Source organism: Falco cherrug, chromosome 20, assembly GCF_023634085.1.
Source record: "Falco cherrug isolate bFalChe1 chromosome 20, bFalChe1.pri, whole genome shotgun sequence".
NCBI classification, from domain to species: Eukaryota; Metazoa; Chordata; class Aves; order Falconiformes; family Falconidae; genus Falco; species Falco cherrug.
In genome coordinates this window covers 3,466,924-3,489,011 of record NC_073716.1, presented here as the reverse complement: position 1 = coordinate 3,489,011, position 22,088 = coordinate 3,466,924, and the positions used below count along the sequence as shown (strand labels likewise).

Below are 22,088 nucleotides of genomic sequence, written 5' to 3'. Positions count from 1 at the left end.
AGAAGGGAAATCTGTGAAACTGTTTAAAAATAAATAAATAAAATTATTGCAACAGCCAGGAGAGAGGGAGCAAAGGCAAGCAGAAATGGGTGAACGATGCATAATTAACCTTCTGAGGCGTGAAACAGTATTTCTGCATCAAATCATCTGAGACGGCTGGCCCGGGCATTTGGGGTTGGGTTGCAAGGGTTTCCACTTGCCTTTGTCAGTATGGTTTGCACTGAGCGCACTAGCCTTAAAAAAAAGATTAAATAAATAATAAAAAAATTTATATATTTTACATTTACCACCGAGAGGAACAAGAGGGCAGGCAAATGCCTCCTCCCCCATCACCAGGAACCCAAGGCAGGGAGTTTGCTCCACCAGCAAAACCCAGCTGCTGCTGCTGCACAGCCCCACGGCCGAGGGGTTTGCTCCCTGGGGTGCTGGGGGGGCACAGGGTCCCAGGGCTGCCCACCACTGCCCACCACCACAGTAAAGACAAGCCACACCAAGCCACTCTGGCACATCCCTGAGCCCAAATCTATGGATTAAACATATTCCTGGGCTGGGTCTGCAGCCCAGGGGTCAAGAGCCCAGAAATCCCAGCCAAGACAGGACCTGGCAGAGGGGGCAGGATCTCTCCCTCCCGGTTTTGCCACTGAAGTAGACAAGACCCCCAGGAGCAGGAAAAGGGATGAAAGCCTCCAACAGCATCATCATCATCATTGAGGCACCCTGCGAGGAGCGGCCACAGCACCTGCAGGCATCAGAAGGAGGAAAGCCAGCGCCTGCCACAGAAGGGATGTGCTGCAGCCGGCACGGCTGGCCATCCCCGGCCACCGAGGGCAAACAGGACAGCAGCTGCATGGCACAGCGACAGAGGCTCCATCAGCTCCGCTTTGCCTGAACCTCATATGATCACAAAAACCCAAGTGCCACGTGCAGGGAGCGGGCAGATGAGTTTGCAGCCACAGACCCAGTGCCAGCAGAGCTCCCCGGTGAGGAGCGAGCTACCCGAGCATAGAGAGAGCCACCCCAACACGCTACAGCACCCCCCAGGGCACCGGGTACCCGCACGATGCTCTTGGGGCATCTTCCCAAGGTTACGAGGCCGCATCACTGCGGATCCAGTGCCTCACCTTTGCTGCAGGGCAGATTCCGGCAGCAGCTGCGGGCTGTATTTTTAGGTATTAATTAGACACTCAATTAAGGGGATTTGTTCTGGGGAGAGTGGCAGGGCCCGCAGGTCTGTATAGGATGACATGACCTTGCCCGCGGTGATGGGCACGGCCACCGGCAGGGTGGGCTTTGCTGGTGAATGGCATCCCCAGATGCTCAGCCTGCAGTTCCGGAGCGGGACTGTCCTCTGCCACAGCGCTGTCATCATCCCGCCCCCAGTTTTGGCAAAGCAGCCCCCACCTCTGCAGCAGGCACCCCTGCTCTGGCACTGCGGGTCCTGCGGGTCCGGGACATGCTCGGGGCTCCGGAGCGTTTTGAGGGGCTGGTGCAAGGAGGGGAGCGCACGAGCCCCACGTTCCCGGCATGAGCACCCTGTGTCCCCCCTCCCCCAACTCCGCAGGGAGGGTGCATGGATGTTCTTAACTGAGCATCCAGGCCTGGCCAGAAGACACCAAACCACATGGCATCACCGCCGCAGCACCGCGCATCCTCTGCCTGGGGCTCAGCCCAGCGCCCTCAGCTCATCCCTTCCCAACCCAGCTCCTGCCCTGCAGACACGCGACTCGGGAAGGGGTCCATTGGAATTTAAAGACGTGTTTCAGTCTTTCCTTTAACCAAACCCACCGGGACCATGCCTGGCCGCCGTCCCCAGCCTGTGCCCCCCACCTCCTCACCCCACACAGTGCCTACACGCACATCTGCACCAGGTTTGCTCCCAGGTCCCCTGTGAGGCACATCAGAGGGACTGTTGTGCTCCAACGTTACACACGTGCGAACCTCCAAGAAATGCCTTGGAAAACGGCGGAGACACCGCTGTGGGTTTTCCTACCAACACAAGAACCTGCCAAGGACCCATCTCCGTAGGCGCCGGCTGCCTCGAAAGAGCATCTGGCGCAGAGTCTGCACAGGACAGATGGAGACGGGAGCTGTTTATTCACACAGGAGCAGTCTGGCTCCCTCCCGTTTGGTAGGTGTTCTCAACAAATTTTGGTGGTGTCTCAAATCCCTTACCCAGGGCTTTAAAGCTTTTGTCTCCGGCCAAGCATGAGCTGAATTCACTCCAGCTCTTTCCAGGAGACTCTTTGGGAAACACGTGTGTGCTCCAAAGGCTGCCGGCAGGAGAAAAGCAACACCCAGTCGCGATGCTGGACAAGGACCGCAGCACCAGAGCAGCCCTGGCACTGCTCAGGGTCTGGACCAGTGATGAACAGATTGCACCACGCTGGAGCCACCAGACTCCACACACCCGACCGGCACCGCAGCGGAGCTGCTGGCCCTGAGACAGCGATGCTGCGGCTGCCCTGACACTCCTGGCCCCCACAGCCCCTGCCTTGGCTGAGCACAGCCCCTCCATCCTGCCCACTTTCCGACGGGAAGGGTCAAAGGCCCCTTCAGCTGGGGGCTGCAGAGCTGCTCTGTGCCACGCACTCCAGGGCCAATGCCGGTTCCCAGTCCCCCTGGGAACAGGAGAGCGCACGTTGTGAGCACCATCCTGCCCAACCCTCCTATCTCCAGCCTTCGGCAGCCACTCTACAGGCACCGTCTGGCCAGAAAGCAGTTGCAGCAAAGCCCAGCTCGCAGGACACGGGCACGCCGAGAAACACAGAGCCAAACCCAGGGATGCTTGTGAGTGAGCAGCTTTCACCCAGACACACTTGCCACCAACGCAGCATCTCCACCTTATGGATCAGCTGGAAGGACACAGGACACAGCCCCTGGGCCATCAGCGGTGACCTGCCACCAGCCCCGAGGACAGAAATCCCGGCTCTCCCTGCCTCCGCTGCAGGCACAGGGCACAGTGCGCCCATGGGAACCTGCGAGACCACCAGGCACCCCCAAACACCCTGTCCCTCCACATCTGACATGGGCATCTGGGGGCACGGCACCCGCTGGGGTGGGCAAATGGCAAACCCCCGCAGGCGAGGCAACTGCGCCGGCCAAGCGCTGCTCCCGGGGCTGTGCGACCCCTCGGGCCACCCCAGGGCCGGAGGGGCTCCACACACCAGGGCTGGGTTGGAGGAAGGTCCCTCTGCCCAGGGCAAGGAGGAGGGGGAGCAGCAAGACACCCCCCCCAACGCAGCCCTTCCATGTGGCTGCATCACAAGTCCCAGCCAGAGGCAACCGCATGGGACCAAGGGGGACCATCATTATGGACAACGGGGTCAAATCCTGCCCGACACAGACCCAGCACCTGCGGGACAGCGTGAACTTACCCAGGGAAGGAGTGGAGCCGAATTCCCCGGGAGCACCTGGCGCTCAGGAATTAAACCGACGTGATGCTTCAGGCTGCTGCGTTGGCTTTATTGCAGATTAAAACCGGTCAAGGAGGGTCTTCTCCCCCACCCCAAGAAAACATCCCTCTGAGTTCAAACCAGAGAAGCCCCATAACCCCCGGCCGTGCCACACAGCACCACCGCCCCGCTCGCCACTGTGCTCGCGCACCCTGACGCCGGTGGCGGAGGAGCCCCAGCCCCTGCCCGCTCCAGGTCCCCGAAGCATCGCTCGCCGCGGGGTAAAAGGAATGCTTCAAAGGAAAACCATGGGCTAAACAACTCACATCTGTCCCAAAAGCAGATGGTAAAAGGCTCTTTCTTTGGTTGCAAGGTTGCAAAGAGCTCAGGGTGCAAAGGGAACGTAGGTACGTGATGACATTTTGGAAAGACCAGGAGTTCACTACTTATTATTTTTGGCTCCCTGCTTATAATTTATTCTGTCATTGCAAAAAAAAAAAAAAAAAAAAAAAGTCCTTTTAGATATCTTTGTATTTTAAACACTAGGAAAATTAAGATAGACCTTTTTAATATATATACTTATATATATATTTTTATATATATACACATACACATATATACATATTGATGCATTTTAAAGTTACTATTTCCTCGATGATTACAGTATCATTCTCTAAATCTCTTGCTCTTGAAATGATCATGACTTGATGCCACTGCTAAAAATATTTTGTGCTGTGCGCAAGGAATACCAACAAGACACCACCAGGCATTTTGGGGCTTGCCGCGGAGCTAGAAAGATGCACTGCTTTTTCTGAATTCATTCTTGAGGCTCCAAAACAACAAAAATCAGATATTTTTGCAGAGCATTAAGGAAAAGCTGCTGGGTATCATTGTGCAAAGGCGATGTGACATTTGAGCTCAAAAGAAGTTTTGCCTTCCCCTCCCTAAAACAAAAAAATAACGAACCCTTGAAAAAAAAAAACCACCTCATCGTATTTTGGGATTTCAGGTGGCCACAAGTTTTTAAATTCTGGCCAATTCAGCCGGGCGTTTGGGGGATGAGGGAGGGGTGGCCATGGGACCGGCACAGCTTTGTGAAGGATCCCATCCCCTCTTCCCAGCACGGAGCAGGTCACCAAGCACCGGCGGCGGCTGCCCGGCCCCAGCAGTGACCATCGGTGGGGAAAGGTGGCGTCGAGCCGGTGCTGGGGGCTGCCTGCAGGACCCAGCTCCCTGCCCGCAGGGCTCTGCCTTCGCCAGCATCACTCACTTCACCTGCGCCACGATGAAGCCGGACTCCCTCATGCTCTCGTAGTACTCGATGGCCAACGCAAAGTCAAACTCGTTGATGGCTGGCCCGTCGATGGCGATCTTCATGAGGTCAGAGAGCCCCTCGTCCTTCGCCTGGCGTGACCGGCCACGCTTCAGCAATTCCCGGCCCCGGCTGATCTTCTTGGCGAGGACCGAGCCCAGAGGCAAGGCCAGGGCAATGGCTGCAAGGACAGCAAAGTCCGGGAAGAGCTCATGCATCTCAGAGTTGCTGTAGACCAGCTTGACGCAGAGGTCCTTGAAGGAGAGCTGGCTGAGGCTGAAGACGATGCGCTTGAAGAGGGGGAAATCGCTCAGGGCCCTCTCGCTCACCACCACCCGGGAGTAAGCCTGTAGGAGGAAATTCAGCTCGCTGACCCCGTAGCTGCCAATGTCCTCCAAAGACTGAGGGTAGCACTTGGGGTTGAAGATGGCCGAGAAGGAGCTGATGGCCTCCAGGATGCTGCTGGGGAACCTGTCCAGCAGGTTGCCCCGCACGCTCTCCAAGTAGCTCTCCTTCAAGCGCTCAAAGTGCTTCAAATGCACCTTGGAGCAGTTGGCCAACTCAACGCCCTTGTAATAGAGGCGGCTCTCGCCCTCCCGGTCATCCCGTGGGTGCTCGTTCATCTCGTTGAGGAACTCCTGGAGGTTCTGGCCGCTGGCACTCTTCTGGGCCTGCAGGGTGGTAGCCGTGGCGGAGACGATGGGCTTCAGGATGGAGAGGTCAAAGTCCTCAATCTGGAAGAAGTGGCTGAGTTTCTGGAAGATGGGGAGGACGTCCAAGAGGATCTTGGTGAAGGCCACAAACTGGAAGTTCTTGAGCTCTTCACAGAGGCCGTGGGCCACCGGCGACTGTGCCGCCTCGCTCTCCAGCAGCAGCACCAGCGTGGGCCACGAGGAATCAATGGCTTCCACGGCTGGGAAAATAGAAGTCCAGTGGATGGCTTTGGGGCTCCCGAGGTCTATCTCACAGAGGTCCAGGACACTCCGCAGCTCCTGCAGGCCGTTGCTTTCTCCCCTGAAGCTGGAGTAGAGCCTGTAGACAGCATCCACGGTGGTCTCGTATTTCTGGAGGTATTCGATGCTAACGATGCTCTTGGCTGGCAGCAGGGAGCTCCCGTGGGACAGGCAGTGCATCTCCGTGAGGAGCGGGCAGAGGGAGGTCAGCGCGGTCCCCACCCCGCTCAGCCGCTCAGCCACCAGTGAGGTGCTGTCAGCACTGAGCCAGGTGATCTTCATGGTGGGGATGCCAAAGGAGCGCATCACCTCGCCTACCTTGCCTGCCACCGTGGAGGCCTCCCCAGCAGGCAGCTCGAAGCTCCCCAGGAAGGTGGCAGAGGTCTGCCCGTTGCAGGGGGAGACTGTGGTGGTGAACATGGCGAGGCTGCGGTGCTCCAGGACATCCACCGTCTCATCCACCACCAGCCCAACAAACGGCGAGGCTTTTATCCTGTGCCTGTCCTCGTTGTGCAGGACTTTGGCGATCGCTGCCTGAGCCAGTTAAAGGAGGTGCGCAGGGCAGGCGGGGAGGGAAAGAGAAACACAAATGAACTTCAAAAACAGGCGGGAGATGCACAGCACCCGGCGCTGAGCAAGCTGCAAGGCTCCCGCCCTCGTATCGCCCCAAAAGCGGCGCAAGGTCCTGAGGTGAACAGCCCTTACGTGATCTGTACATACGAGGACATATACAAGCTGGAAATGTCGTTTCCCCTGATATACGGTCTCCTACTCCTGGCCTGCAGCCCAAGCACCGGGTGAAGCTGCAGAGATGCTCGAGGGTCCCTGCCCAGAGCCGGGGGATGAAGCCCCCAGCAGCACCGAGCCACTGCCACCCCGTCACCCGCTTCCCGAGACCCTGCCTGTGCCGGGAGCAAGGCAGGACACCGACAACTCGCCGCCTCGGTTCAAACTTCAGCAATTATGTTCATGTTTTACAAGCCCAGCACGGGCAGGAGCAGCAGTCAAAAGCTGCTGCATCTTCTTCTTTACCCAGTTCCCCCCATTTCAGGCAAACGCCCCAGTTTGAAGGGAAAACTTCCTAGGTGTGTGTGAACGATGTAAGTAGCACTTCAGGCTGAGAAATCTAATTAGTAGATTTAGTCTAACTGCAGCAAAATAAGGCTCTTCAGAGATCTAACAAGCCTGGCAAATGGCCAAGACTCAGTAAAAATTTAATTTCATTTTAACAGGCATGAAGCATTTGTAAAATTAAGAAAATCCTTTCTAAATTCTCTAGCTACTTGATCTTTCTGATCATCCAGTTGAGGGCAAAAAGCAGAGAAACCCACAGTGCTCATGTGCTAATTGTGCTCGTGCTAATTTATCCTCCAAGCAGCCTGGCAGGCTCAGACGGGAGAGGATGCTCCTGCTCTCCCTGTGTGGCTGGAAGCACATGCATGACCACGAGCCTGAGGTTCCTTTGATGGAGCCCATCACCTTCTCCTGGTCTGTCAAATCAGGGAATGACACCAGGAAAGTGCCACATTGATGTTTAATGTGGAGGAACCTTCAGTCGCCACAGAAGCTCCTGGAGAACAGGAGCATCGCCTGGCTCCCCGTGGGTCTAGAGCATGCCCCAGTGCAGCCTGGCTTTGTGGACTGGGCTGGTGGTCCCAAGCACATCATGGATGTGCCCTGATGCCACGGGGCATGCTTACCTGTCCAAGGACAGGGATGGAGCTGTGCCCATCAGCAAATGCTAACGCAGAGGCTCTCAGTGCTCCTGAGCAGCCAACGGCCCCAGCTCCTGCTCTGCCTTTGAGTCAGGGACACCAGCTCCCTGCCCCATGCCGTGGCACCCAGCTCCACCCCTCCTGGGCTCCCAGCACCGGGAGGCTCCAGCGATCCCTGCCACAAAGATAACCCAGGCAGAGCACACACTTGCTCCCTGTGCTTCACCGGGACCCCTGGGGTGGGAGCTCACGCTTAAGGCACCCGTTCACACATGCAGCATCCAAACCAAAGCCAAGCGGGTGCTGGCGACGTTTGACGGGGCGCTGGGAAGCATGGAGCTCCCTGCTGCAGCCAGGCAGTGCCGACACCTGGCCCCGAACGCGGCGGGCGCAGGCAGCTGGGCAGGCAGCCATGCAGCACCCATCAAAGGTGGGTGCAGAGCCCCCAGCCCCGCATACACACCTGCATCTCCCTGACGCTGCTGGGGTGGTAGTACTCGCTGTGCTCGGAGGCCAGCAGCGCCTGGCACAGGTTGAACTTCTGGAAGTCGAGCAGCGAGGAGCACTTCTCATCGGGGATCTCCTCCTTCGCCATCCAGTAGACAGTGGTGAGGACGGCCACCTTCGCCGGGTTCACCTCCACCTTGATGACCGAGCGCAGCTCCGGGTGGCTGTGGACACGGGTCTCGAAAGCCAGCTGCTCCCGGTTCACCGCCAGCGCCTGGCGATGCGCACCGGAGGTGACGTGCCGCAGCAGAGCGTGGCGCTGGAAGTTGTCCGTGCCCACGGTAAAGGCGTTCTCCGCTTTACCGTGCTTGTTCTTCACCAGCGCCTGCCGACACTCTATGCAAAACATGAGTTTCCGCTCATAGTCAAACTCCAGCCAGGTAAATTCTTCCTTCCAGTGCTCATTGAAATAGCGCTTACACTTTTTATTGGAATTGGAAGTTTCCCCAGCTGGCTTTTTCCCTGGAGGCACCATATTGCTGTGGCTGGGAAATCAAACACTACGGTTGAACTGAAACGTGCCTTGGAGGAGCAGCCTCTACATTTAATTTAGTAAGAAGGTCTATTACAACTCTCCTGGTCCGACTGGAGATGAAAGAGACACAAGGGAAAGGGATTAGGGCTCTGCAAACCTCAGCCTCTGCACATCGTTTATTCTCGGCTGCTAACGAAGAGCTGCGGCAGCAGCGCTCAGGGCAGGCAGGGCTGTGTGACAGCCCCAGCACCGCATGGGGGGACCCCCCCCATGTGCCTCACGGGTGTCACCAGCAGCTCTTGGTGTCAGCGGTGGCACTGGCACACACGCACATTCCTTCTCGTACGCACAGGGACACCCACACACGCTTCCCATCGGACCAGACCTCCATGCTGCAGCCGATACTGGGAAGGTGTGGAAGGTTCAAAGGTGGCTTTGGACCAAGCACCTGCAAACGAGCGTTTGGCCCCCTTGAGGTGCAGCACCCGCTGCTGACGGCGAGTGCCCACGTGCTCGTCTGCACACATGTGGCTTTTCATTCCTCCCTTGTTTGTCCCCGTCCCAGGGAACTGGCAAAGCCACATCATGTCCCGTGGCAGCGGGGCTGTGCCCTGCGCAATCAGCACCTCAGCCCAGCATCCCTCCCAGGGTGGCTGATGCACAGGACCAGCTCCAGCCAGGGCTCTGGAGCTTGGGGCTGAAAAGCACTTACATGCATATTTAAACCAGGTAGCTCAAGTATTTAAGCATCCACTTAACCCCCTCCCCGTACTTAAGCCCCACTCAGACCAATCCTCGCATTCTTCCATGAACTGGTTTGAAAAACCAAACTGAGCCTCTATAAAGGTGGTGGGAAGAGGAGGAGGAACCCAGCGCAAGGTGGGGAAGGAGGGAGAACCAAAACATGGACAAAAAAGGAAAGAAAAGGGACACTCAGCAGCAGTGCAAGCCATGGAATCCTGTCAGTCCATGTGACTTGCTGAGAAACCAACAAGGAACTTGGGGTTTTTCTAAAGAACAAACCACACAAGGACCAGAGCTGTTACCACAGCCCTCAGGAAGAAGCGGAAAGCCTCATGATTCAGGCGTCAGAGCAATATCCCAACTCCCAGAGTTGCAAATGGAGCAAGGGTTCCCCTCAGGGTGCCCTGGGTGACGCTGGCTGGTTGGCGGTGGAGCTACCGGCACAGCAGCCACGGCACAGCAGCCACGGGGCTCCCTTCGCCCTGCCACCCTCCCTGGGGCTGAGAAACGTCCTTTACTGACAGTAGGTGGGGAAGCGGTGACCACCCTCAGCCCCAGCATTTTCCTCGGGGTGCCCAGGAGTAACCGCCTGCCCTGGCTCACTGCTTTGCTGGTCCCCCCAGGTCCAGCCCCAGCCGTGCGCCTTCCCCCCCAGCTCTGGGTGTTTCTTCTGGCTGCACCCAGCTTTTCAGGGACCCCTGTCCTCCTCCCGATGGAAAGCAGATATACCAAAGCCTTCTGCCACACCAGATGGGAGCAGTGCTCCCGCTTATGTTCTTCCATCACAGAAACCAGAGCAACATGGTAAAACAGCATTAGAGTCCTGGAACCCCCCCAGAGGAAAACATCAGCCCCCAGGCAGGAGCTGGCCAGGACCAGGCAGCACCAGCATCTCCCAGGTGCTGGCCAGGCACCAAGCACCTCACCCTGCGGAGGTGGGTGCTGTGGTGCAAACCCTCGGCATGGTGCAGACCCTCAGAGCCCGTATTTCCCACTGCTGCCGTCCAGGCGCGTCACGGTCCTGGCTCCCTGTCCTATTTCACCGGGCACGTGTGTGTCTTCAGAGCATCACCCTTCTGCTTCCAGCCCTGGCAGCTCCCACCCCGCGCTCTGCCAGCCCAGCCGGAGCTGCGAGCCAGCTCTGCCAGGGCAGGGAGGCAGGGACAGAAGGACCAGGGCTTTGCTAGTCCAAACCTCAGCCCTGACCACCATCAGCATTAAATCCTTCCAACGGGGCAGAGAGAAACCCCAGGACATGGCCCTGCTGGGAGTTTTCTTGCTGCCCACAGAGGAGCACAAAATTTTCAAAGCTTGCGAGGGGCGCGGGGATTCTCGCTGCCCCCGGCTCTCAGCCTGTTCAGCGTGGTTTTGCTTTGCTTCCCAGAGCCAGGTCTCCCACCTGGTCCTACACCTTGCTTACGGAGCATCCAGGGCACAACTCCCACAGCCGGGAGGTCCCCACAAAGCTGCAGCCACTTTCTCGGGCGCTGAGCGCTTGGCCACAGCGGCGGCTCCTCGGAAGCGCGTTAATTAGGAAACTGTGACAGACTTGCCACGTGAGAGTCAAAGCCCCGATCTGTCTTGCTGAATGTTTCCTCTGCAGTTGCCAGCACCCATCAGACGTTCCCCAGGGATGCAGGCTCTGCCAGGGCTGGGATAGTGCCAGTGTCCCTGCCGTGCCCCGGCGAGGCTTGGGGCTTGTCCCCAGGGCAGGAGAAGGTGCCCCCACTGCAGGGACAGCCCTGTCGCCTTTGACAGCCTTGCTTGTGGTTCAGCCTGCCCCCAGACCCACACCACCCAACAGCCGTGCCGGGCAGGCATCGAGCTCAGCATGTCCTGGCTGCAACCAGGGCAGTGCACAGCCCTGGGGGGCCGGCTCCTCCGTTCCCCCATGCCAGTGACCCCATTTGCTCCCAAACCCGTGCCCGTGCCCACCTACATGTAGCCCCCAGTGCTCGCTCTAGCAACCTTGGAAAGAAGAAAAAAAAAAAAAAAAAAAAAAAAAAAAAAGAACAATTAGTGTCTGGGGAGCACGGGGCCAGGGAGAGCGTGGGATGGAGCAGAGCACCGCGGCGCTTCCCGCAGCGCCTGCTGTGCACCCAGCCCCCAGCCCCCTCCGCTGCGGCCGTGCTGGCCACGGGGACCGGCAGCGTGCGGGGGTGACACCAGGGTCCCCCCCCACCAGCCTGCTGTTCCCCCAAGCAGCGTCCGCAGGGAAGTTTGAGCAGGATCAGGATTTACTTGCAAGAGGACGAGCCGCTCTGCCCTGAGCCTCACGCCCCCGTGCATCAGCCCTGGCTGCCGGTCACCTAACGCCGGCCATGGGGAGGGTGAGCGGAGCAGCACGCGACCCCAGCACCCAGCCCTGCGCACCCTCCCCGCACGCCCACCCTCCCCTACATACGTACCATTTAAAGGCTGCCATAAGCTTTAGGGTGAGGGGGCTTGCAAACTTCCCAGATTTTTTTGTATTTTAAATAAGAAAAAAAAAAAAAAAAAGAAAAGAAAAAAAAGAAAGACATTAAAAACACAAAAACAAACCCAGCCAAACAATGCAAAAGCAATAAAATAAAATAAAAATTATTAAAAAAGCTTGGTGGGAGGCAGTGAGCGGCAGCACCCGCCCCGTGGCGGCAGCCCCGCTGGGTGCATGGGGCCGCTGGCCCTTGGCGCTGCCGTGACCCCGAGCGCGGCGGGTGCGGGAACAAAGCCGGCGGGTGCGGGAACAAAGCCTGCGGGTGCCCCGCGCTCACGGGAGCCTGGGAGCAGCCATCTTGCTGCGAGGACTGTCTGGCTCCACCGATGCTCCCAGCAGCCAACGGCGGCAGTGGCCACTAGCGGTGGCCAGGCACTGGGAAGGCCTCGTGGTGGTGGCGGTGGTGGCCATGGCTTGGCCGCGAGGCCAGTGGCTGGGCGATGGGGGCTCCAGCTCTTGGGGAAGGGGAGCGTGGAGAGCTGTGCTCCCCAGCACACTCCCCAGCCGGGATCCCTTCCCCCGGTGCAAGGGGGTAATGGTGATGGGCACGGGGTGACCGGCTCATGGTCCCCCGTCCCCCCCGGGGAACCCCCACCCTGGGTCCCTTGGCTGAGCGCTGAGCACGTGCAGCAGGGCAAGCTGCAAAAGCGTTTGCATCCAGGCAGGATGGGTATCCCTGCGTCTGGGCAGAGCCAGGATGCGAGTGGGCAGCTCAGGTGGGCAAAGCGGCTCTCCCCGGCCCTGCCCACGGGCATCGAGCTCTTACAAAATCCAGGTCCCAGCCCCTCTGCCAACACCTGGACTGAGCTCCTGCCCAAGCCCCATCACACTGCTCCTGGTCCGTAGCTGCAGGAGCGGCACTGGGACCGGCACCTGGCACCTACCCTGGCGCTGGGGCTCCCCAGCGAGCACGGGGGCTCCGCTCACACCAAAAAAACCCCTTCTTCTAGCACTAAATGCAGGCAAAATTTAGAGCCTCTAAACTTCTTCCAAAAATAGGATTTTATGCCACCTTTGCTTTCCCCCAAACAAGGCACCTGAGGACACTAAAATCCCAAAGAGCACCCTTGTCCTGCAGGAGCCCCCGGCGGGGACACCCTTCCCCCCTCCCCAGCCCCGACACGGTACCTGGGTGCCGGAGGATGCTCTTGGCCCCGACTCCACCTGCTCCCGGCGCAGAGTCAGGCATCGACCAGGGCTGCGGCCCCACGGTATGTGCTCGGATTAGGGGCTGCATTGTACCTGGCTCTGGCTGGCTCCGCACCAGGGAGGGGACCAGCGGCCCCCCGGTGAATTCTTCTCTTAAGGCTCTGCCACATGTCCTGGGGCAAGAGGCTCTTCCTGCTCTTGGGACATTCCTGCCCGGCCACCTCAGCCCAGGGTTAATGCTAACAGGAGCTGAGTGAAACCAGAGATGGGGCTCCCAGGGGTGAAAATATGCACTATTTATTCTTGTGCTAATACAAGCGAGAAAAGAGGACTTAGCCTTTTTAATCAGTTTTCAGACAAGAGGCTGCCACATCTTCCCGGTTCGCAGCAGCCGGAGCGGGATTGCAAAGGTCAGTGGTCCCAGGGCAGGGAGCGACAGTGCTCGGCTCCCCAAAACTGGGATCCATGGGCAGGACAGTGGGTCTCCAGCCAGGAACACGCTTGCTTTCCTCCCCCCCCCCGGGTTTCCAAAGGGAGCAGCCCAGTCTGATCCCACAGCCCTGGCGGGAGAGGCACCCGAACCCAGGACAGAGGGATGGGGAATGCCAAGGAGCCCCAGGCAAAGCCCTGGAAAACAGGTGGATCTGGCAAAAGCTCCTGCCCATCCCTCCCCCTCCGCTTTCACCAGCACAGAAGATACAAATGCCGTTGCTTACAATTATCACAAGCCAAAGGGATCCAGGCAGGAAAAATCCACAGCAGCGAAACAAACCCACTCACAAAAAGCAGCAATGGGGACCAGGCAGGAACCAAAAACCCCCTTGGGCAAACCAACCATGGCAACGGGGTCGGGCCCCTCTCCAAGCATGGCCAGAAATCCATGGGGATGGGGCAGGTGGGATCCGTGGGGCATTTTGCTGATGGGCAGCCGCCCCCCAGCACAGGGTAAGGGGACCCTGCCCCAGCCCCGGGCAGGGGCTGTGATTATTGTGCCCTTTGGCTTCACAAAGGGCCCTGGCTCTGGAGGGGTCGGTAACCCACCAGGAGCAGCTCCAGCCCCACCAGCCATCCAGCTCGGTGCCCAGCGAGCATCCTTGCCCGCGTTAATGCCAAACCCTGGCAGCCTCACAGAAGCAAGGGGGAAGCAGGGACAAACACAGGCACCTTCGAGGGGTCGAGTGGCAGGGATAGAGACCCTGGGATCCCAGCCCAGGGAGAAGGCTGGGAAACCAGGATGCACTGGGTGAACTCCATGGGTGCTGGAGGAAGCCAGGGGGCTCTGCCTGCTATGTGCCAGGGGGCACAGTTGAACCCACTGGTCTCCTGCCCTGCGTGCCTCTGCCTGGGGTCCTGTGGCAAGAGGCTACAGGAAACAGCTGAAATGCTTCATATGAAATAGTCTTTTAATTGTCTTTTTTCCCTTTTCTCCATAAATTCACATTCCTGTTGGAAACCTCCAGCTTTAACGTGGATTTTGGGCAGTGTTTACAGGATGTCCCCGACCCTGACAAGCACCCCTGCCCTTGCATCCCTGCAGGATGTCAGAAGCCCTTCCTAAAGGAACTTAAATGGAAATATTTCTGTTTACTCCTATGCAGCAGCAGTAGTCTTGGTTTGATTCGATCATTGCTATTTTTCTCCCCCGTGACATGCCTAGAGAGCTTGGCGGGCAGGTGCCCTGTCTGCACGAGCACATTTATCATCAGCGTGGCACGAGGGTGGCTGATGCCCCGTGAGCCACAGTTTCCATTTCAGCCCTGTGCCTTTGACAGCCAAACCAAACCCGAGGCACACGGCTCCTGCCAGGAATGCCGAGGGGCCAGACCCTGGCACCCACTACTAACATCCAGCCCCACGGCCGGGAGCTGCGTTTCCCTGAGGGTTTGCCATTGCATCTATAAGAAGCTGAACAGAAGAGACCGAAACCCCAGCCATATTACCCCCCAAAATATTAAATCCCCGAATCCAAACATATTTATGAGATTTCAGTTTCATTCTCTGCTTTAAGCCAGTCTCTCAGTCTCCAGGGAATGACTCACGCTTTTCCAGCAGGGATGCAGAATGCTGGTGTTTCCGAGGCTGCTGACCCTGGAGACCCCCATCCCCTCACAGCCCCTGGCTCTCCTGCCCACCCTGCGGCGCCCATCCCATGGGAACAGGGGGGGAAGGCCCCAGCATGCAGCAGCAGTGTCAGCTCTGCACGGGAAGGGGGGGGGGTGTTGGGGGGAGGGAAGGAGCACACTGCCCTGCAGGTCCCTGCTCCCCTTCTGCACCTGAACCCCCACCTGCAGCAGGTCCCAAAACCACCCGGGGAATGGGAGCAGCAGGGGCACACACGGGAGGATGCACGGGAGGATGCTCAGGAGGATGCACGGGAGGATGCTCGGGAGCCACCCCAGCCCCACCGCCAGGCTTTGCCCGCCGCAGCATCCCTCGCACCCGAAGGTGATGACAGTTCAATTTAATCTCTGCTGTGCATGGCGGAGGAAGGCAGGCTGCAAGGAGCCGCTGTCTCGTGTAGGAGAGAGACGTCCCTCTGCGAGGGAGACAGCACTCAACACCATGTCAGCTCAGACAAATTAAAAATACTTCTGCAACCCTCCGGGGCTGTTGCCTGGCCAGGCAGGGCTGGCTCCTCCTGCCAGATCTGCTGTTCCACAGCATCGCTGCAGGGACCGGAGGGTCACGGGGAGGAGAGGGTGCCCCAGCTCAGGGAAGGGGATGGGGCACACACTGGGGACTCCAGTATTTCCCTGCTGTGTCCCAGCTCTCCTGCACATCTCCAGGATGCTCAGCGGGGTTGTTCCTCATCTGCCGGGGGGGGCCCTTCCAGCACTGCTGCAGGCACAGGGGCTCTGGCTTGGGCAAGCTCAGCTCCTTGCGGAGGGGGCTGGGTGGGCAGTGGGCTATGGTAATGGGGTGCTGCTGGAGAAGGTGGCCCCCCGAGCTGCTGACACAGCCGCGCCCCCCCCCCCCCCCCCCCCCCGTGCCCCCCAGTCACTACCAGCTTGCAGGACACTGCCTCATGCTGCCTCCTTCCCCTGCACAGCCTTGTCACAACCTTTTGCTGCGTGACTTGAGCTGGCAGGGAACAAGCCTTGAAATAAACTCAGATGACATCCCTGCAAACTCCCGGGCATGGCCACAAACACGATTATTTGCTCGGGCTGGGGAGGGGGGGACAGTGCTCATTTCTCCCCCGCCAGCGAACCCAGCTCTGGGCTAACACTCCTCCGATCAGACAGGGCCAGTTTGCTCTCCACGATGCAGCAGCCGAGAAGGGCAAAGCCCTTTTGTTGAGGAGCAAGAACAGAAGCACAGACAAGATAATCTCCCCCTACTTGGGCTCCCCCCCCGCTGATGCACCTGGTCCTTGAAAGGCAGCTCAGCTGCCTCCAGCACCCCAAGAGCTGCAGCAAGCACTAACCCTGCACAACTGGTATCAGAAGCAATTCCCGAGGAGCAAAACTGGATGCAGGTCTTGCTCCATCAAGCATCTTTCCTCCCCATATCCACAGGCACTGAGCCCACCTCCCCTTGGATCGTCATTCCCAACTCTCCCCACCTGCCAGCTCATAATCTGAAAAATCAGCATTTAGTGATGCTCTCCCCTCTTTCGGAGCCCCCATCAAACCCCAACCAGCTCAGCAGCCCCTGTGTCGCTGCTGGGGCTGCTGCAGCCCAGCCAAAAGCTCGCTGATCCCCGCGACAGGTACAGAGAAGCTCGGGAATGAGCTGGGCTAATCCTGACCCAGGGCAGTAGCAGAAGGGAGGCAGCGAGTGCTGAACACTGATCTGAGCTCTGCTCCCCAAAGCCCTGCCCGCCCCTCCCCACCATCGCCGCCTTCTCTGGTATGGTGGGGGGAGACTGGAGCCCCACGTTAGTTCAGCCTTTATTCTGGGCATTGTTTAAATCATAAAAATGACAGTTGACTCCAAATCATTATGGCCAGGGAGCGACTGGCAGAAATGAAAAGAGAAAAAAAGATACTTAAATTGATGCTTTCTCACCATTCCAGTGAAATAACCCATTTGGAACAAATTAAGGGGCTCCCATCTCTACCAGTCTTTTGAATCGCCTCTAAGCCAATGCGCATTTTTCATGGTGCAACATTTCCTCCATTAGCAGTGAAAATTAATTATTTCTATTATTGAAGCACCTAAGGCAGGTGCCTGCCTTACACAGCCGGGGCTGGGCTGACCCTTCCCCAGGATTCGGGGTCCCCGCAGAGCTGGGAAGAGCCATGAGGGGCTCGGAGAGGACAAGTGACATGGCCGGGGCCACCCGGCAGCTCAGTGGCAGAGCCGGGCTCCAGGCTGGTGGCAGCCTCCCTCTCTCAGTGATGCCATCCCAGACATGCCGGAGCGATGCACACAGACCACCGTGGCGAGACCCCAGCCACCACACATGACGGTGTCACAGCTGTCCCCAATGCCCCCCCCGCACTGAAACCATGTGGGCGTCAGCCAGTCCCTCCCAGCTTTGCTCAGGGGGGCAAAAGGGGAATCACCCCACTTGCAGGAGGGTCTCACTTCAGGGGTGCAAGTCCTGGGGGGCCAAGAGGACTTTCAAACCCCAACCATTTCCAAGTTCTCCACCATCCCTACCCCCCAAGATTTATAAAGGTCAGAACCCCTTGCCTCCCCCCACCTTCTTTCTGCTCACGTTATCTTCTGGGAGCCCCAAGCACAACACCCGTCACGCTTGTGCCGACAGCTGCACAAGTGCACAACTCCCCACCACGGCTGCCCTGGGGCCAGGCTGGTCATACCCAGAGTTTGGAGGATGACACACATCTGTCATTATTTTTTAATTAGATTTTTATTTCCTACTGCTAGTATTTCACTGTAATTTCCGCCACTCCTACCCAAGCTGTGCTAATATAATCACTTCGGAGAAGAGTGGGAACAGCCAGCCTACTTGTTCTAACATCCCGCTCAGAAAAAGGGAAAAAAAAAAAAAAAAAAAAAAAAGCAATGTTAAATATCCAGCTCCTGAAGTCATTACCAGCTTATGGACATCAGACGGTGCTGGAATGGACCATCAAAGCGTTGGTGCCGGCAGCACAGCCACCAGCAGCATCATCGCTGCAGAAACTTCAGAAGAGTTCATGTTTGCTCAAAATACTTGTTAGCAACTCATTATTCCAGCGAGGTCAGGTGTAATCAAAAATGAGCTAAAAAAACCAACCCTTTGTGAATCGTACCCTCTGCTTGATGCTGGAAATGCAGTGATATTTTCTAGCCCACATCATACTGGAGGTCAAGATTAAATGACAGCTTTGTCTAAAAATACTCTGAAGGGGAGGCTGAGGCTGTTGGAGGAGCTCAAAGCCCCCCGCGCCCCCCTGGGTGTCTCATGGCTGAAACCAGAGGACAGATGTTTTCCCCAGGACATTTTTCAGAGCAAGCCCCCAGCCATAAAATCAACCATTGCATTTACAGGGAAATTCACCCAAAACAACCTCCAGGAAAGCTCAGTCCCACCATCTGACGAAGGAGCCCCGAAGCCAAACCCAGCCTTTCAGTGGGGATGGTCTCCCTTCTCCATTAGCCCCCACAATGGCAGAGAGGACAAGAAGCCTCATTAAGCAGCCAATTAACAACCGCAAACTCACCGCAGCATCAGGACCCAGGCGTGGTCCCACCCTGTGCTGCCCACCGCGGGTCGGAGTGAAGCCAGGTGACCCCCGAGTCCTCACTTTTTTTGGAAGAGGTGTTCAAAACCCAGCGGGGGGAGGATGTTTTAACGCTCCCAGGGAGCGGCCACCGCACACCCACCTTGCACCCACCACGTTTCTCCACCCAAAGCACCACGGTCCCACATCTCCAGCCCCAAGGTCACCAGCACCCTGGCACCGCACCCAGCAGCATGGGTTCAAAATTGAAACTTTTGTGGCTGTACATTTCCTACATATTTGAGACCACAGGGCTAAAAGCAGGTTTTGGGGTATTTGGGGTTTTTTTGAACCTGTTTTGCCTGACAAGTATTACAGATAAATATCCTGAGTAGTGTTACGCGTTGCAGAGATACAGGGGAAGACAGCCCACAGACAAAAGGCTGTGTTTTAAATTATTAGAAAAATTAAAGTGCTCCACAGGAGACAGCCGGGGGGCAAGGCTGCAATGACACCAATGCCAGCCCCTCGCAGGAGCCCTGGCAGCCGTGCCAGTTCAGTATCATCCACGGTTCCCCTGGCCTGGCTGCTCTCCTACAGGCACCTACCACCACACGCCGGAGATACGTTACCAGAGGAAAACGAGTGCATGGAAGCACATAGACACACGCGTGCCCACATGTATGTGCACACCACGTGCCTAGGGACAACCTGAACAACTGCCCACGAGGACCTGCTGGACCCCTGTCTCTGCCCAGCACAAGTTGGAAAGTTAATGCCAGTAACAACAACCAAAAAAAAAAAAAATTAAAAAAAATTACCAGTCCCAAATCCGCACGTGAAACGGTCCGACAGCAGCGTTACGCTCCATTTGCTGCTGCAGCTCCTCTCCACGAGCCCAAAACAGCCAAATCCAGCAGCCAAGCACCACCACCCACCAGCTTCTCTGCAAAGGTCGCTCCCCCCCAGCCTTATTTCACACAAAAAACATCACGCATTCGCGTCGCGGGTGCAGCAGAAACACAAGTTGGAGTTGACCCCCAAACAAAGAGCAAGGGCAAAATAAAGCCGTGTCAGCACGCAACCTTTTAATTTCTCTTTTTTTTGCAGCCCTGGGAAAAATCAATAAGATGCAGTGAGTCAAACTCAGCTTGAATCCCGTAAGTAATTAGGATTAGCAGGCTGGGAGCCGAAGAAACTGGCTGCATGTGTGCCTGGGCTGGGAGGGACCATTTTGTGGGTGTACGGTACAACAGCTTCCTTGATGCAAATAAAAAGAACAGCTCTTTAAATGGGTTTTGGGGCAAGGTGACGGTAGGGAATGGTAACGAGCTGATTTGCTGAGAAAGAAGAAAATTTTGTGAGGGTAATTTCGCGTGGGAAGCCCTGATGGGAGCAGGATGAGGACCCCACAGGTGAATCAATATTTGTGTTTGATGCTGAGTCTGTTCCCAGCCCTCGCTCCTGCGCCCAGACTCCTCAAGCACCACGTATTTCTGAAGCTCTTTCCTCGTTGGAAATAACCCACCTCGATTTCTCACTGTTAACTCTGGTCAAAATTGCAAAGGGGAGAAGAGACACCCCCTCCCCATAACCTTAGCAGAGCTACCCAGAAAACAAGAAACACGTAGCTATATTTTTTTTCTTTAAAGAGCAACTTGTACTTTGATTTCTTTCAGTTTTCTCAAGCTCATGTAACTCAGCAAAAGCCGCCTGCCTGCAGGAACACTCGAATCAGCTCCGTGCAGGCAGGAACACCACTGGGAGAGCAGCGGGGTCAGCACCCCAGCCCTTGACCCCATTGGACCCCCATCCCATCGCCCCCGCCGCGACCCAGAGCCCTGCATGCTGCCCAGGTCTCAGTGGAACGCCGGGCCCCCCTAACCCACCCAGTGTGCTCCGCCAAGGGCTTTCCTGAGGATTAATGATGGGGAGCCATGGGGAGGGATGAGGGTGGATGGGGAGCAGCAGGGAGGGATAGGGAGCCGTGGGGGTGGATGGGGTGGGACGGGCAGCAGCAGGGAGCAGCAGGGAGGGATGGGGAGCTGTGGGGATGAACGGGGAGCAGCGGAGAGGGATGGGGAGCCATGGGGATGGATAGGAAGCCGTGGGGAGCAGCAGGGAGGGATGCGGAACTGTGGGGAACAGCGGCGAGGGGAGATGGGGAGCAGTGAGGAGGGATGGGGAACCGTGGGGAGCAGCGGGGAAGGATAGGGAACCATGTGGGGCAGCGAGGAGGAATGGGGAGCCGTGGGGAGCAGCGGGGAGGGGATGAGGAGCTGTGGGGAGCAGCGGGGAAGGATAGGGAACCGTGAGGAGCAGCGGGAGGGATGGGGAGCCGTGGGGCTGAGCAGCCCGCAGCCGGCAGCTCCCGCGGGGAAGGAAAGTTGCGTTTCACCCACCTAGCAGCATTTTGGCTCCCGCTGCGTTGCCTCCGCGCTGCTGGCGCTGCCGCTGGCCCGGGCGGGCTGCGGGCAGGGCGGGCGCAGCCCGGTGCCACCGGCGGGCGGTGCGAGCCCCTCGCCCACGCGTCCGGCCCCGCCTCGGCCCCTCCGGAGCGGCCCCGCCGGAGGTGCCGGGTATTAAGGCGGCGATGGGCGGGAGGAGAAGCGGGAGGAGAAGCGGGGGGACCGGCTCCCCCCGGCTTCCCCTGCCCCAGCCCGGCGCGCAGCGAGCACCGGCGCTGCCGGAGCAAAGCAACTTCGAGCCGGGAGGACGGAGCCCGCAGCCGGCTCCTTCTGCACCCCTAAGACCACCCCCCAGTGCCCGGCATCCCCCCTCAGGGGGCTGTTTTATAGGGGCCGGGGCCGCGCTGGCACCTGCTGAATCCCCCCGTGCTGCAGCTTGGCCGCAGGGGTCGCTCATGGAGGGAGGGCAGCAGCTACCCCGGCCCCGCTCCCCAAAATCCCCCCGCCGGCTGGTGGGGTGAGGGCTGAGCCCCCCCTCCCCCTGAACTGCGTGAGCCTGGTTTGCCCAGGACCCGAGCACATCCCACACACATCCCCCCTCCGGTCACCAGCGTGCCCCTCGGCTTTTGGGGTTCACGACTGAGACACTGACAGCTGCCCAGGAGCAGCAGCATCAATTCATCCCTGCTTCCACTATCCACGTGAGAGAGGTCCCGAACCTCCCAGGCAGCCCCGGAGCATCCATTGGGTGCCAGACAACCTGTGTGGCCCCATGGGGAAAGGGGACACGCTGCCCAGTGGCCACGTGTCCTTGCCCAGTGGCCACATGTCCCTGCCCAGCTCAACCCCAGCCCCAAGCACTGGAAACGCGCAGGGTCCAACCCAGCCATGGCATCGTCTCATGGGGTGACATGGTGGACACGGGGGGGGGGGGTTCACCCCAGCCCCCCATGAGTGGGGTTTGGCATCAGCCCTGGAGCCCAGGGTTTGCTTCCCTCGCCACTGCGTTTGTTAGCAAAGGCTGAGGCAGTCTGACTCCCCGATGGCAGCACCTTCTCTGGGCTGAATTTTTGGCCCCCAGAGCTTCCCGGGAGGGCAGGTTCACAACTTGATTGCATGGTGCCTTTTTAAAAAGGGAAATGATGAAAAACCTGCTTGTGAAAAGAGGAAACATTCATCTCCCCCACCAAAGGGGGACAAGAACAGGGAAGGATTTAAATACTTCCCCCAAGCCAACCAATTTGAAGAGTCAGGCAGGAACCCCTCTCTTTCAGCCATGAGCCGAGCGAAAACAAAGACGTAAACCACAAGGTGCCAAATTCCCTTCCCTGGCACTGCA

The 22,088-nt window shown here is 58.0% G+C and overlaps 2 protein-coding genes across 3 annotated transcripts in view; both read right to left on the bottom strand.

Annotated features, from left to right (window-relative positions):
• The window catches only part of ZNF385C (zinc finger protein 385C), an 80,916-nt gene that overhangs the window by 16,110 nt on the left and 42,718 nt on the right, over window positions 1–22,088 (bottom strand).
• On the bottom strand, window positions 3,535–21,133 carry C20H17orf113 (chromosome 20 C17orf113 homolog). 2 transcript variants are annotated; one of them, XM_055697334.1, is made up of 3 exons: window positions 20,744–21,133; window positions 7,836–8,464; window positions 3,535–6,191 (listed from the first exon to the last, which is right to left on the bottom strand). In XM_055697334.1, the coding sequence occupies exons 2-3, from the start codon at window positions 8,352–8,354 to the stop codon at window positions 4,659–4,661; spliced, it is 2,052 nt and encodes a 683-aa protein (XP_055553309.1). In that variant the 5' UTR covers window positions 8,355–8,464; window positions 20,744–21,133; the 3' UTR covers window positions 3,535–4,658. The 2 variants fall into 2 exon arrangements, with proteins under 2 accessions (XP_055553309.1, XP_027661462.1); XM_027805661.2 differs by lacking the exon at window positions 20,744–21,133 and adding an exon at window positions 11,507–11,620.

Excerpts from the sequence above, each read along its gene's own strand:
- C20H17orf113 (XM_055697334.1), bottom strand. The coding sequence starts at position 8,354 with ATGGTGCCTCCAGGGAAAAAGCCAGCTGGGGAAACTTCCAATTCCAAT. Across the intron at positions 6,192-7,835 it reads GCAGCGTCAGGGAGATGCAG|GCAGCGATCGCCAAAGTCCT; the intron begins GTGTGTATGCGG and ends TAACTGGCTCAG.